The following is a 14,570-nucleotide window of genomic DNA, read 5'->3' as shown; positions in this document are numbered from 1 at the left end:
CAGAAATCTCCCTAGAAGCCAAGATGGCAAAACCCAGATTGTCGTACTTTGGACACATCATGAGAAGGCATGAATCACTGGAAAAAAACAGCAATGCTAGGAAAGGTAGAGGGAAGTAGAAAGAGAGGAAGGCTGTAGGCAAGGTGGATGGACTCTGTTAAAGAGATCACGAGTATAAATTTGCAGGAGTTGAGCAGAGGACAGAGGGTCTTGGAGAGGTCTCATCAGCAGGGTTGCCATGGGTTGAGATCCACTCGAGAGCAGTTAACAGCAACAATGAACAATGAATGAACTCTTCCTGAGGTGCCCTGGATGGATGTAATCAGCCTTTTTCTGTGCAGAAACTTAGATTGTCCATAGCCTCTAACCCTCCAGTGTGTTGAGCACTTTTCATGCTTCATGATTCCCTGCATATTCCAACAGTTGTAGAAATTCAGCAAAGCTTTGAAAAGTTACTTTTGGGAACTTCCTCTTAGGATTCCCGAGCCAAGATAGCTACTGCTGGCTTAGAGATTTTGAGAGTTGGTAGTCCATAAAAGTAATATTTCCACATTCTGGAGCCTTGTGATGTGTCATTTCCTATGTGGCTGGAGCTGAAGACATTTCCATATTCTCACCATTGCTTTGATATCTTAGGGAAGCAGGAGAAGTGGATTGGAATGGAAACATAACCTCCTCTTCAAGCTTTCAGCCAAATTCATGGCTGGAAACTTCAGATATGACCTTTTCAGTACAGCTAGAGCTGCCAGACAGGAAGCCTTAAAGAACTAGTTTATATGTGTCTTTCCAAAGCATATTGCTGAGCTGTAAGGTTAATGCTTTAGTAATGACTCCTAGTATCTCCTGTTTCCAGCAAGGGATCAGACATACATATTCACATGGACATAAACGTGTGTACATTCGTACATAAACTGTGCAGGTTTCTCCTGACTTCAAGGGCTTCTAGAATACTAAAGGCCTAAGAGTTATTCAGGCACAAGAGTTCTGTACACCCCATGCAATGATGAAACAGTAGGAATGGTGCGGTATGCACACAGCCTCTTCCATCACCAAAAGAAATTCAGCTCTAAATGGACAAGACACATGGATAAGTCCAGGGGCATTCAATTATCCCATTTATTTCTATTTGCCCATTTTTGGGGGCTCACATCCTTTTTTGAACATAGTCATACCTGATTTTGTAAAAAAAGAAAAAGAAAAGAAAAAAGCAGCAGATGTAGCTGGGGAGTAAACAATGGGGCATAGGTGATCTGGAGGGGGGAATCACTTCTACCCCAATGGTCTGAAGTAGTCACCAGGCACTTCCAAGGTTGTCAGGGGTGTGTAGATTAAAGAGATTGTGAATAGCAGGGCTAGAAAAGAAATGTATCTCAAATTTCTGAAATCCATTGTAGCTAGAATAGACAGTGTTAGGCTGGACAGATCGATATTCCACCTATGTGCATTACAGTTTCTTTTGCTATAACTCTGCCTTCCATGCTGGCACGAGACTATGGAAATTGTAATCCCACACAGCTGTAGGGTGCCAGATTCAGGAAGGCTGTGAATAAATCATATGCTTGCATGTGGAACCATGACTAGACTCATTCATGATCTTTTAAGACTTACTCCCTTCCCATCCATGGGTGACGGAAAATGCATTATGTTCATATAGCTACATACAGCATTGTACAAGTGGACTTCCATTCATTTAATTGAGCTTTCTTATCTTATTTGCCCCCCCCCACCTTTATTGAGAGCCACCCTCATGCCCCTCAAAGCTGCTGCACAGCATCTCCTAACTTTTTCAACATATATGGGTAGAGTTGCAAAGGGCTTCAGGGAAAATGTGAGTCTTCTGTACTGAATGAATAATCTTTGCCAATAGACAGACATGGCTAATGTCACCCAAAATGTAGGGGGGGAAAGAAAAGGCAACCTGGATCTTTTCTAGTAAGCTGTCTACCCTTTGTTAGTAAGCTGTCCCTCTCTTCCCCCCTCCACCGCAACTGCTGAGGTTGCTAATTCAGTTATAGCCATCATGCAACTTCCTTCATCACAGGTTATTCAAAATCCTATTTGATGTTAACAAAGCTACATGAAAAGGTTCTTTTGAGTAACAGCCTTGAATTTTTCCATTGCTTTTTAAAGAAGGAAGATGGCACTGTGAACAGGGATTTCAAGAAGACAAGAACAAAGGAACAAGTCATGGAGGCCTTCAGAGAATTTACTAAAGGAAACTGTAATATTCTGGTGAGTCAGTATTACAGACTGTTTCCTTTGTTGTTTCATGGTCTGGGTTGTTTAACATCTATACCTTTACAGTATAATGTTCCTCCTCTCCAAGTAGGTAAGAACATCCAAAAGATATAAAATGCCTTAACCAGAGGTTGGAAAAATTAACTTTTTGGACTACAGTTCCTAAAACCTGCCAGCCATCTTGGCTCAGGGAATTCTGTGAGTTGTCCAAAAAGTAACATTTCCCAGTTCTCTTCCCCACAATGTCTGAGTTCCACAGCCTAGGAGTGGCCACTAAATTTGGCACAGGTATACAGCTGAAGCTAAGCAGGTTTGGTCTTGTAAGCTATTGTACCTAGAAATTATATGTACTTTGCTCTGAGATTAAAAGTTTAAAAGTTTGTGTCCTGCCTTTCCATTTTAAATAAATATCCAAGGTGGCTTATTTAAAAGCCACTGCAAAGAATTGAGAAAGACTGCATAATCTCCATTACAAACACAAAACCCATAATTCACAGTGGACATGGTTTAAATAAAACCTACATGTAATAGCCTACCCAACCAAGGGCTTTGGAAAGATAACAGTGATAGTACCTGAGGAACATCTGTAGGGAGAATATTCCATACACCAGGGTGGGGGGTGTACCTATAGAAAGCACCTAGAGGAAGAGAAAATGGGACTAAAGCTCCAAAAATGTCTTTGACAAACAGGTAGGATCATAGAGGGGGGAAGGGGTTCTACAGATGCCCCAGTCCCTTCTTACATTGTAACAAATCAAAACTAGCACTTTGAATTGCATCTAGAACCAAAATAGCTGTTAATGAAAATTTAGAAAGGTAAAGTTGAATGAGAAATGCATTGCCAAAGCACATTTGAATCCAAGGCTTACACTAACCCAGGTTACACACCTTGCAACTCAGGAGGCAAATGCAGACCCATTTTATTCTGATTTCATAGAATCATAGAATGGGAAGATACCTCAAAAGCCATCCAGTCCACCCCCTGCCATGCAGGTACTCAGAATCAAACCACCCCTGGCAGATGGTCATCCAGTCTCTGTCTACAAATCTCCAAAGGAGGAGACTTCAAGGGAGTGTATTCCACTATCCAACAGCTCTTACTGTCAGGACGTTCCTCCTAATGTTTAGGTGGAATCTGTTTTCCTGTAATTTGTGTGTGTTTGTTATGAGTGGGCAGAAGATAGAATGGAATCTACGGATAGATCTCTGGATAGTTTAAAGTAGATGTGTGAAGACTTCCAGTTGTTTAATAGCAGCAGCAACAAAAATAATTCCACCTGATCCACAGTCTTACTTGTCAGAGTAATGTTGTCAGAGGGGAGTAGCCAGGAATGGGTTTTTGTAGAAGGAGTGTAAGCTATGTGCAGTTCTGATACTTGAATTCCTGGGCTGAAAAGGTTTTTTTTTAATGATTCTAAGGGTCATTCTTTTACACCTGACTCTGTTTGGTAGATCTTAGTGTGTTAGTAAAAATGAAGTGTGTCTCATAAGCCTAATTGTCTGCCCATACTTGTTCTTTTTGTTCTTTTTTTAAATGAATGAATAGAAAACTAAATCAAGAAAAGTAGAACATTAACTTTAATGTTGGTTACATAAGATAGTAATTTTGTTTTTATGGTAGATCTTGAAAGAAAGGAGTAGTATAAGACTGGAATATATCTGCACTTCCATATACTGTATTGTCCGCAATTTGTACTAGTGAAGCCTTCGGGAATACATACCCCGTATTTTCCGGCATATAAGACGACTGGGCGTATAAGGCAACCCCCAACTTTTCCAGTTAAAATATAGAGTTTGGAATATACTCACCATATAAGACTACCCCTCTTCCAACGCACACCAAATAAAAAATTTTAAAAATCAGATTTGATTTCAATATGGTAATTTTAATTCAAATGCTTATGACATGTAGGTATTTAGCAGGAAACCTTGTTATATACAAAGCCTGTTGGATTGGTCAGCTCTCCCTGCCTGCCCAGCCCTCCCTGTCTCCAAGACTATCAGAGCGGTAGCTGCTTTCATACGATCGTTGCATATGGTGGGGATGTGGCCACGGCTGTTTTTGAGCTCCCCCCACCATATGCGGCGGCTTGGAAGTTTCAGCACCTGCCCTATAAGATGATACCCGGCGTATAAGACAACCCCCGACTTTTGAGAAAATTTTCCTGGGTTAAAAAGTAGTCTTATACGCCAGAAAATACAGTACATTTTTCTCTATATTGGCCCAACTTATATATTATAAAAAGTTTGCATATGTAAAGCTGTTTCCTCATTATCTTCAAAACATTGTTCCATTCACCAACATGTTTATGTCCACAGTTGAATGAATGTGTGTGAACTTAGGTGTGTGTTTGTGTGTCTATACCTATACAGTTATGGCTTCCTACTTCCCAAGCCAAGACTGGTTCTGGCTCCTCAGGACTAAAATGGTGATGTGCCCTTGGTTTAAATCTATAAAGCTCTCTCTATATATATCTATATCTATCTATAGCTATATATCTATAAAGCACTCTGCAAATGAGGCAATCCAAATGAGTAAGAACTTGCCATTTTAGAAGAGGCTGAGTTATTGTTGACTTTGAATAGGAAGGTTGTACTGTCTCCAGTACAATTGTATTTAAAATTGTAACACCTGCAAACCTTTTTTATATTTAGCTTTCCAGCTGAGTTCCTTGGCCATGCTAGCTGCATAGAGCACAGTCCAAACAATCATTTTTGCAAATTTTAGCATTATCTGATAATGTTGTTCTCCCTCTTTTTCTCTCTCCCTACCTCAGCAGAGTCAATGACATTTGTGTTGTGCAGCAGATTTTGGGCATGATTACTAGGCAACAAATTATAAGTTACAGGGGAAGTAATTTGGGATTTTTGTCTCAAATGCTCAGGTGTCTAGCTAGCCCAGGTGCACAAATGGAACAGTGGCAAGTAGCAGTTGTATCCCTTGGAGCTTCATTTTTAAGTGAAAACAGATAAACCAGTTTGGGTAAATAAGGAAATAAAAGTAATGCTGCTACATATACATTTGTCAAGTTTGCAAACAGGTGCTGAGGATTACCATGAGTTATCTTTATGAACAATCAGCCTACTGAGGATTGTTTTGATAATCCATTTCCTAGGTCAAGTGGTCCCAAAGTGGCCAAATAATACAGCTGCTAGAATGCTTGACAGAATTTACTTTGCAATAGTGGCTGGAGCTGAAGAGCAAGCACACACGTTAGGGAAGCTGGGTTGGGGAGTTAAGGCAGAGTGTGTGTGTGTGTGTGTGTGTGTGTGTATGTGCTTGTGTGTGTTTGTGTGTGCATGTGTGTTTGTGTGTGTGCTTGCACACACCTGTATATTCCTGCATGTTCCAAATCCAATAAGATTGACTGCATATTTCAAGTTACTATGGACTATTCTGTATCAGTATAATTGCTCTTTAAACTTCCATAAAGTGTCTATTTTATTACAAATATGTTGGTGGAAAGGGATATTTGACTGAATTGTCCACTACCAAAACTTGGAAGGGTTTCCCTGCTGAAGGGGGAGAGAAGGATGAGTTAATGGGTTTGTGAAATCTTTTTTGGATTTTAAGTAAATATCTGCCTTCTGAATAAACAGTAGGATTTGTGTATCTGGAAATTATTGTAAGGCTACTAAACTTCATTTCCTGGAACCCAAGATTATGTCTCGTTGCTGGAAACCAGTCCCCCTCAACATACCTCTCTCCTACACATCTTGCTTGCCTCTTGCCTGGTGAGAGAGCTATAAACATTTTACACTAGTTGCTCTTCTGGATAATTTATACCAGGTAATGGATGAGAGCCAGCATGGTGTAGTGGTTTAAGCATTGGACTAGGACTCTGGAGAACAGGTTTTGAATCCCTGCTTAGCCATAAAACCCACTGGGTCACCCTGGGCAAGTCACACTCTATCAGCCTCAGAGGATGGCATTGGCTAACCCTTTCTGGAAAAGCCTGCTGAGCAAACTCTGTGATAGGTTTACCTTAGGGTCATCATAAGTCAAAAATGACATGTAGATACACAGCAACAACAGGAATGGATGGGAGCACTGAAACCCTGTTGATTCTCCTAGATCTCTCAGCAGCCTTCAGTACCATTAACCCATGGGCTCATTCTACATCACACAGGATGTATTTAATTTAATTAATTTAATTACAATTTTTTTAAAAATGACAGTATATATGAGAGTTCTCATGGAATCTGGAGGCAAAGATGGCATCTGTCACTAACCTTTAACCATCTTAAGGTTGCAGCTAGGTGAAGCACTGTAGAGAGAGAAAGCAGAACCTGGTGCTGTGGTTACATATAATCCAGATAGTTATATTAATGTATTGTAATGACGTTGCCTTTAAAGAAGGTTCAGAAACTTCAGATGAACCAGAACACAACCACTAAATGATTACCAGGCCAGAACATATATGTCTATATAATAACTAGTGTAAACATAATGCTATTTGACATTTTTAATTTGTTGCCTGTTTTATTGAACCCTCTCCTGTATTGTTATGTATTACTTATATGTATTATGCTGTTATTTCTTAGATTGTATGCCATGGGCAGGTGTACTCTTATCTATTTTCTTGTTTATATGTACAGCGCTGTGCAAATCTACAGCGCTATATAAAGCATAATAATAATAATAATAATAACAACAACAACAGTCAACAACAGTCAAACACCTCATCTAACACATCAAACATAGAGCATTCTAATACATTCTCATATGTTCTTTCCTTGGTATGCTAATCAAATCTTAACATAATATCTTCTTTTTTACTTATCTTCACATTCTTACCTTTTAATTTGCTTTCATCATCTTTATCCCTCTATTCCAATCCTAACTCTTTCTTCCCTTTCATCTTCCATTTCTTTACTTCTTCTTTTATCATTCCTTTACTACTTCTTTTTTCACCCTATCTTCTTTCTATCTTCCTATTCCTATTCATACCATCACTTACACTAACCTTCAATCACTTACTGTCACCCTCTTCAACTTTCTTTTCTCTTTTCCTTGTGTATCTCTTTCATACCTTTCACTTATTCTAATTAACACATTTTCATACATATATTGCATTCCCATGTATCTCTGACTTTATAAACAATTTTACAGCTCATTACTTTTTTCTTCTGATAATTTACTTTCATATTAGTCTCAGACAGCATTTCTATCCAAAAGTCTACTGATATAATTTTGTTTCTTCAAACTGCCCATCTTTTTTTTCCCAGAGTCTAATATTGGAATCTATCTCCTATCCACAGTCTTCATATTTTTATTATTTTTATTATTTAGCCTAGCTGTTAGTCTATCCATTTCACACATATCTATTAATTTCTACAACCATTCTTCTATAGATGGAATTTCACTTGTCTTCCAGTTAGCAATATTCTGGCAGAGGTTATCATATAAAGTATAATTCTCTAACATTTGTTATTGTTTTGTTTAATTAATGTACATGTCATGTTTAACAAATATACTTCTGGTTTCATTTGATAATTTATTTTCAAAGTCTTTGTTATCATCATATGTATTGCCCCCCCCCCCCAATACTTTATAAGCTTAGGACACCTCCACCACATATGTATCGATGAACCTTGAGTCTGTTGGCATTTCCAACAATTGTCCTGTTTTGTTTTATATATTTTCAGTAATTTCTGGGGGGGGGGGGGGGGGTCAAGTACCATCTTTGAGCAATCTTTAAAAAATTCTTTTAATTCTTGTGAAGTAGTGAATTTCTCTGTTTTCTTTCTTGCTTGTTGTCAGTCTTCTAAGTTTGTTTTTTTCTATATCTTTAGCCCATTGTATCATTGTATTTTGAATTTCTTCTTAGTCTAGTTCTCTTTTTCTTAACAATTTATATAATTTTGACATCCCCCTCCCCCCTTTACTAAGCATTATGTTATCTATCCAATTCGTTTCTCTGATCTAATTTTAAAGCCCTTTTATAGCTTTCTTTAAGTTGTAAATATGGGAACCAGTACAAATTATGATCTATATTTTCAAAATCGTCAATTTTCTTTATATTGTATTGGTTTTGTTGGTTTTTTACCAGGTTATCTTCGTATCTGATCCAGTTCTTGTACTGTGTCCATCTTCCTTGGAATGCTTCTTGCCTTGAGACCCAGTTTGGAATCTTTCTGTAAAAGCTTTTTTCCCTGTTTTTGCCAGACTCTTAGTAAAGGTTTTCTGATGAAATGATTTTCAAAATTTTTATGAATCTTAGCTTTTTCATACCAGAGATACGCTTGCCAGCCATATCAATTGTTGAACCCTTCTAACATTAATATTCTACCATTTTCTAGTGTCACCCACTCTGCTATCCATGTTAGTGCACTGGCATAATAGTATATTTTCAAACATGGCAAATTACATCTTTTTTTTTTAAATCAATAAGTGTCTTCCATCTGATTCTTGACTTACGTCCTGCCCAGATAAAGTTTCTTAAGTCTCTGTGCCATTGAAGGAAGGGCTTTTCATTTATTATTATAGGGAGATTCTGGAATAGGTGGTTTATCATCATCTTCACAGACATGAGTGATGGGAACACAGAAAAACACCTTCTTGGTGGTTGTCCCTTGGCTTCTGGAACTCCCTTAATGCAGTTCTTTTGATGGCAGACAAAGACTTTTTTTCATTCTGGCAAACTTTTAGAAGTGAGAGGTTTTAATGAAAGAGCTTTTACCAAGGATGCTGTTCTGTTCTTATCATTTTTATTGAATTGCTTTTTCATAAACAGTGTATTAAGTTGAATTTAAATGTTGTTAGTAGTTAATTCCATTTTAAAGTTGGTTCCATGTTAATGTTGATCCTGTGTTAATATTAATGTTGACCCATGAACATTAATGGTATTTTAATGTATGTTTTCACTTTTTTGTGTTTTAATTTGTAAGCTTCCTTGAGTCCCTTGGGACTCATGCTAATTATAATAAAAATGGCAGTGCTGCTTAAACAAGACTCTTTAAATTATGGGCAACCAACCTGCAGATTCACAGTTCCTCCTGCTATTTGCCATAGTGAATCAATCCCACTTGCTTTTCTCTGTTGCTCTGCAGCTTCCACAAGAGTCTCTAACCATGCTCAAGATAACAGGAGTGGGAGGGGGTTTATGCATACATGCTGTGAAGCACTCTACAATGGCACTACTGTGATCTTTGGACTTCACATTTTGGGTATAATATAATCAGAACTCCTCTATCCCAAACATAGTTAGGCGTATCCAGAAACATATCTCTAATTAGCACGGTAGAGGACTCTGGGATGTTTTTAAAGACCTTAACAAGTTCTTTTCTTCCAACTTCAGAACTGTTACCTTAACCGGTTGAAGGGCATCCGTGAAACATTGGTAACATCACCATTCTTCAAAAGTCATGAGGTAAAACCAACCACTTTTATTTGATCGTTTTGATCTGCAGGCATGTGTCAAATGAATTCAGTTTGCCTAAGCAAATGAACAAGATTTACCAATTGTCTAAATAAGTATGAAAACTAAGTTAATCACAGGCAAGCAGCAAATATATTCACAGACACACCTCTTTCTCTGCACCAAAAATATTGGGATGAATTTTTTCACCACCTGCTTCATACTTTCTTCTTGGGTATTCATTTGAGGCTGGTCATTATTTTAACTTCATCATTATTTTAATTTGCTCAAAGTATTGTTTTTAACCAGTCTTGAGACCAGTGGTAGCTGCTGGCTTTCATGGGAATGGGTGGTTAATGTACTCCTGAGTTTTAATCCAAAGTTTAAGGAAGCTACACAAGTTGCTGAACTGAAACCCACTATAGGTGCTGCATTTTGGATAGTTCCTTTCAATTTCAGACTAAAGCCCTGAGCCAATTTATCACCCCACTTATAAAGACACCCCAGCATTTGAAACATGAGAGTGAAGGAAGGGGGACTGTGTTCGGGTTTTGTTTTGTTTTTTCATAATTAGAAGGGGAAAAAGTAAACTTTCTGTTTCTCTGGTCTTAAAATTCTTTCTGGGCCACAAGTGCTTGTTTTCATTTCACACTATAGAAACTGCAAACCACCAAGGCTGGCATCCTGTTGAGCACTTATTAATGTGTAAGCTAAACGTACTGTTTGGTATTCATGTTTACTATAATGGACGAATTACCATGATCACAAATGCCCTCCAAAATCTGCCTTAACAGCCAGCAGCTGCAATGCATGATGGCTGTCTGTTCTGCTGGTAATCAGGGGTGCTACAGGATAACGTTTCCAGCCTCCTCCCAGTAAACTGCAGAAGAATTGTGACAGGTTCCTGCTTCTGATTGTTGTTCCACAACTTGCTGGTGGAAGGGGTCTGGAAACATCATCCTGCAATGCCATAGTTGCCAGCAGAACAGATCTCCATCACTTGACGTGGCTGCTGGCTGTTAAGGTAAGTTTGGGGAGGATCATGAGACAGTATGTAGTTATGTATTTGCAGCTACTTCAGTGATGGCAGATCTTAGGCAATATCTTTAGATGAGCACATGCTTTTAAGTCCACCTGTGGTGATCCCTTTTTATCTTTACTTTTGCAGGTAATTGGGAGTTCCCTTCTCTTCATCCATGACAAGAGAGAACAGGCCAAAGTGTGGATGATTGATTTTGGGAAAACCACGCCACTTCCAGAGGGACAGGTCCTTCAGCACAATGTGCCCTGGGTAGAAGGCAACAGAGAGGATGGCTATCTCTGGGGGATGGATAACCTCATTGAGATCCTAACAGAATTGTCTCAGAGTGAAGATCTGCATTAAAGCCAAATGTTCAACTCTGCCACTACCTGGAAGCCAGCCCCTCAAACTGACCCTCCTGAACTGCACTACAAGACACTTTCCTTCCATCCACCCTCTTCCTTTCCAGATCTAGAAGTTTAGGAGCTCATTATTTTATTTAAAGTGTAAATATGCAGTTTTGTGCCAGAACAAATACAGAACATGAAATTTAACGTAGTCAGAGAAACTGAATAGCAATACAGGGGTTTTTAAGTGTTAGCAGCGACTCCTGTCACTGGCTAGCAAAATGCATGACTTGCATCACTTCCCCCTTAATAGGGTATTTGGTTCTTATGTGTCATCTGTGCCAGCACAAAAAATCCTTTAATGTAAGAGTTTTATACAATTTCCATATGTCTCAGCAAAAGAAGAGGTGGTGCCCTAGTCTTGTTTTAACAATACTTTGCTAATAGTTGTCAGAGTGAAGGAGAGATTCATTTGTAGTTATGTGCTGCCCTCTCATGTCCAATATGAGCATATGATTTGGGCCACTCATGTTAAAGCCATGGCTTCAGAAGGACACTTTGTGGGGATTATATACATATATATATATATATTCTTTTTTCCTGGGTATTTCCCTCACAAATGAAACTTTGGGATCTACCAAGAAAGCCAGGGGACAATAAAACAATTTATATTTACTAACCTCCTTAAAAGTAGGAATCCAGATATATGAGTTTATAGGAACAATTAATACCAGGTCTACTTTTCAATATAGCCATGCAATTTCTTAGCTTATAACTACTATGCAATATTTGAGTAGTTGTAGCAATTGCAAAAATCGGCTTCTGTGGGTTAAATTTCATGGTGCATTCATTTAGCTGCTGTTATTGGCTTGAACTCTTGGGGAGAGGTATTCTTCCCCTAGTTGCCTTAAACAGGGTGGGCAGCTTCCCAGGTTCAGGTGGCCATAACGGAAAACCCAGAATGCAGCTGAAGCCACAGCACTATCACATCTCAGTAGTGGCATTTGGATTTATCACCACTATTGCCACTGCTGAAATTCATTGAAAACTGTAGCAAGTCTGTATGGTGCAGCCGAGTGTCAAAACATCCATCCTCAGTCTAGAGCTTGGCAAGACTCCAGTGCAGAGTATCTTCTGTCTTCCTAAAGCAACAAGAAAGCAAGGGAAGGGGAGAAGTGGCCATGATTTTGATGGTGTAGCTGGACCAATTCAGCAGCAGTGTGCTATGGGGAGGGGCTCAGAACAGGGGCACTAAATCAATATATTGTCAGTCCCTGCCTCAATGTGACCTAGTAGCATGTCAAAGGAAGGGCTATCATAGAGTGGTAAAACTGCAGCTAGCATTATTCAGGTGTCTATTAGCACTGCAGATCTTTTTTGAAACAGCAAACAATTTCTTATATTCACTCTCTTTTAAACATTTAGTTTTTCATATCTCAAGGATAGCATGAATGAGGCCTAAGAGGTGGATTTGGGTGTGGTGAGGTGAACAACTTCCATATATCTGCAAGAAATGTAAAAGAGAAGAAATGTGTAGTCTCATTTAGTGAGAGAGAGATTGGTGATGATCCCTGTTATTTATAACCTGAATTAATCTAATGTCTTTTTTTTTCATTTTGGTAACACATCACCACTTTAGGTCTTGCAAAACCATTTGCTTCTGCATTTAAGAATGTAGGCCATTTTTTAATCTCATGGAACATTTGAACAAAGTAGATAGCTAGATAGCAGACTGGCTTGCTAAAGCAGTTAACAGAAATGTCTGGAAGGGAATGCTACTGATCCTTTTCATGGGGGACAATTCATGAGTGCTGCAGTAAATTGGACTGAGAAGACTGTGTTGAGTTCAGGTTATTAATCTTCCCGAGCATAACTTCCAGTTGACTTTTAATTCAGGACACATCTCGGATGCCTCATTGCTACTACTCTTCCCCATAATTGTATTGCTGCAACCCTGCTGGCCCTTGCAATGGGATGGCTGCAGAGTCTTGCTGTGGAAGGTTCTGTTCTTGCACCAAATGTATATTGTGGGGAAATGTCCCTTGAGTCCCCATGCAAGCCTTTCACAAGAACTCAACCCCTTGGGAGTTCCTCCATTCATATCTTATTGGACATGTGTCTGTTGTTGTAAATAGTTGCTCTGTTCAACTGCTTTTCCTTTCATACTTCCTATGCTGTTTAATAACAGCCTATGTGGAAGTGCCTTATGGACTAGTTTCTGTTCAATTAGTGTCATGGAAAAGTGGTTTGGATTTTTTTTAAGTTCTATTTATTGCCATTCCTTTTATTCAGTTGCCTAGAACACTAAGCCTCAATGCTTGGAATCTTTTAAATAATGATATACAGTTTTTAAAAACATCTCTTTCCACATGTGTGGAGGAGGAGAAAGTCCATGAAGCAGCATAAACTTGTATCCTTTTAAAATTGTATCTAGCTTTTTAATGGCTTCTGTTATATATATATATATTTAAGCCTATCTGTTTGTAAAACAAGATTCCTTGTTTTGCGACTTTAAAAGAAGCAAATTATTCTTCCAAACGTCTTTTCAGACCTTTTTGGAGCCTGGAACTGTTGCTGTGAGGTAGTTTTCCCCACACCCTTTACACCAGTTTTCCTTGATTAACAATGAACTTGCAGACTTATAAAACACCACCGATGCACAGTGCCTGTAAGTCAGATATCTCAAAATAAAAACTTATGAGATGGTTACTTTCATGATGTCTTGTTACTTTCCTTTTTCATTCCTTTGACCCGAGATTGCCTGAAACCAAGAATGAAATGAAACTTATGTATGTATGTGAGAAGAAATCAGTCTCAACACATGGCAAGTGGAAACAGTAGAGCAGGGCGACAATACAATTTGCCATTAGTTATCCAATTCAGCATTACTGCAAAACGTAGTGGCCAATATCCTACCTTGGCTATGTAGTTATGTCTCCATAACCATATGTCTCCTGGCCCAACCCTCCACACTTAAGAGCCAGCCACCCAGATGAGGCATGGGAAATCCATTCAGCCTCCAATTGATGTGCAAGGAAAGATTCTACTCCCCTCCTGCCAGTAAGTGAGGCTGTAGCAAAGACCTGCAATTGCTCCTACTTCTGATCATTGCAGCCTTGCTCACTGGCAAAAAGGTGGTGAAAACATCTTCCTTCATGGCCTCTTGTGAAAGGGAATTCCAAATCCTAGGAGCAGCCACCAAGAAAGCTCTTTCCTGTGTCCTGTCCAGACAAGTCTGTGATGGTGGTGGGACCAAGACAAAGCCCTCCCAGAGGATCTTGAATATGACAGTTTCATATAGGGAGATACAATCTCTTGGATGGTGTGGACATAAACCATATAATCAGATAGCCTGGGTTTAAGCCAGAAAAGTTTGTAAGGTGACAACAACAACAATATATTTCTTACCTGGCTCTCCCCTTAGATCAAGGCAGGGAACAACAGCAAATCAACAATGAACAACATCAATTAAAATATATTAATTAAAACATGCAACAGTTTAAAAGAACAAATAAGACATACACATTTTAAAACAGTTTATATTTAAAATTCAGCATCTAAATTCACAATTTAAAAATCATCTGGATAAGCCTGTCGGAAGAG

General features: G+C 38.8%; 1 protein-coding gene across 1 annotated transcript in view; it reads left to right on the top strand.

Annotated features, from left to right (window-relative positions):
• ITPKB (inositol-trisphosphate 3-kinase B) overlaps positions 1–13,676 on the top strand; it is a 106,623-nt gene extending 92,947 nt beyond the window's left edge. The window contains exons 6-8 of the mRNA XM_089529488.1: positions 2,131–2,232; positions 9,540–9,611; positions 10,768–13,676. Coding sequence (XP_089385614.1) covers positions 2,131–2,232; positions 9,540–9,611; positions 10,768–10,983 — 390 coding nt within the window. The 3' untranslated portion in view covers positions 10,984–13,676. The remainder of the gene's footprint in view (positions 1–2,130; positions 2,233–9,539; positions 9,612–10,767) is intronic.
• The last annotated feature ends 894 nt before the right edge of the window (positions 13,677–14,570 follow it).

The sequence above is a fragment of the Sceloporus occidentalis genome, unplaced genomic scaffold (assembly GCF_023333645.1).
Source record: "Sceloporus occidentalis isolate IW3139 unplaced genomic scaffold, rSceOcc1.0.p SCAF_6, whole genome shotgun sequence".
Taxonomy (NCBI): Eukaryota; Metazoa; Chordata; class Lepidosauria; order Squamata; family Phrynosomatidae; genus Sceloporus; species Sceloporus occidentalis.
This window is presented reverse-complemented; position numbering and strand designations above follow the sequence as displayed.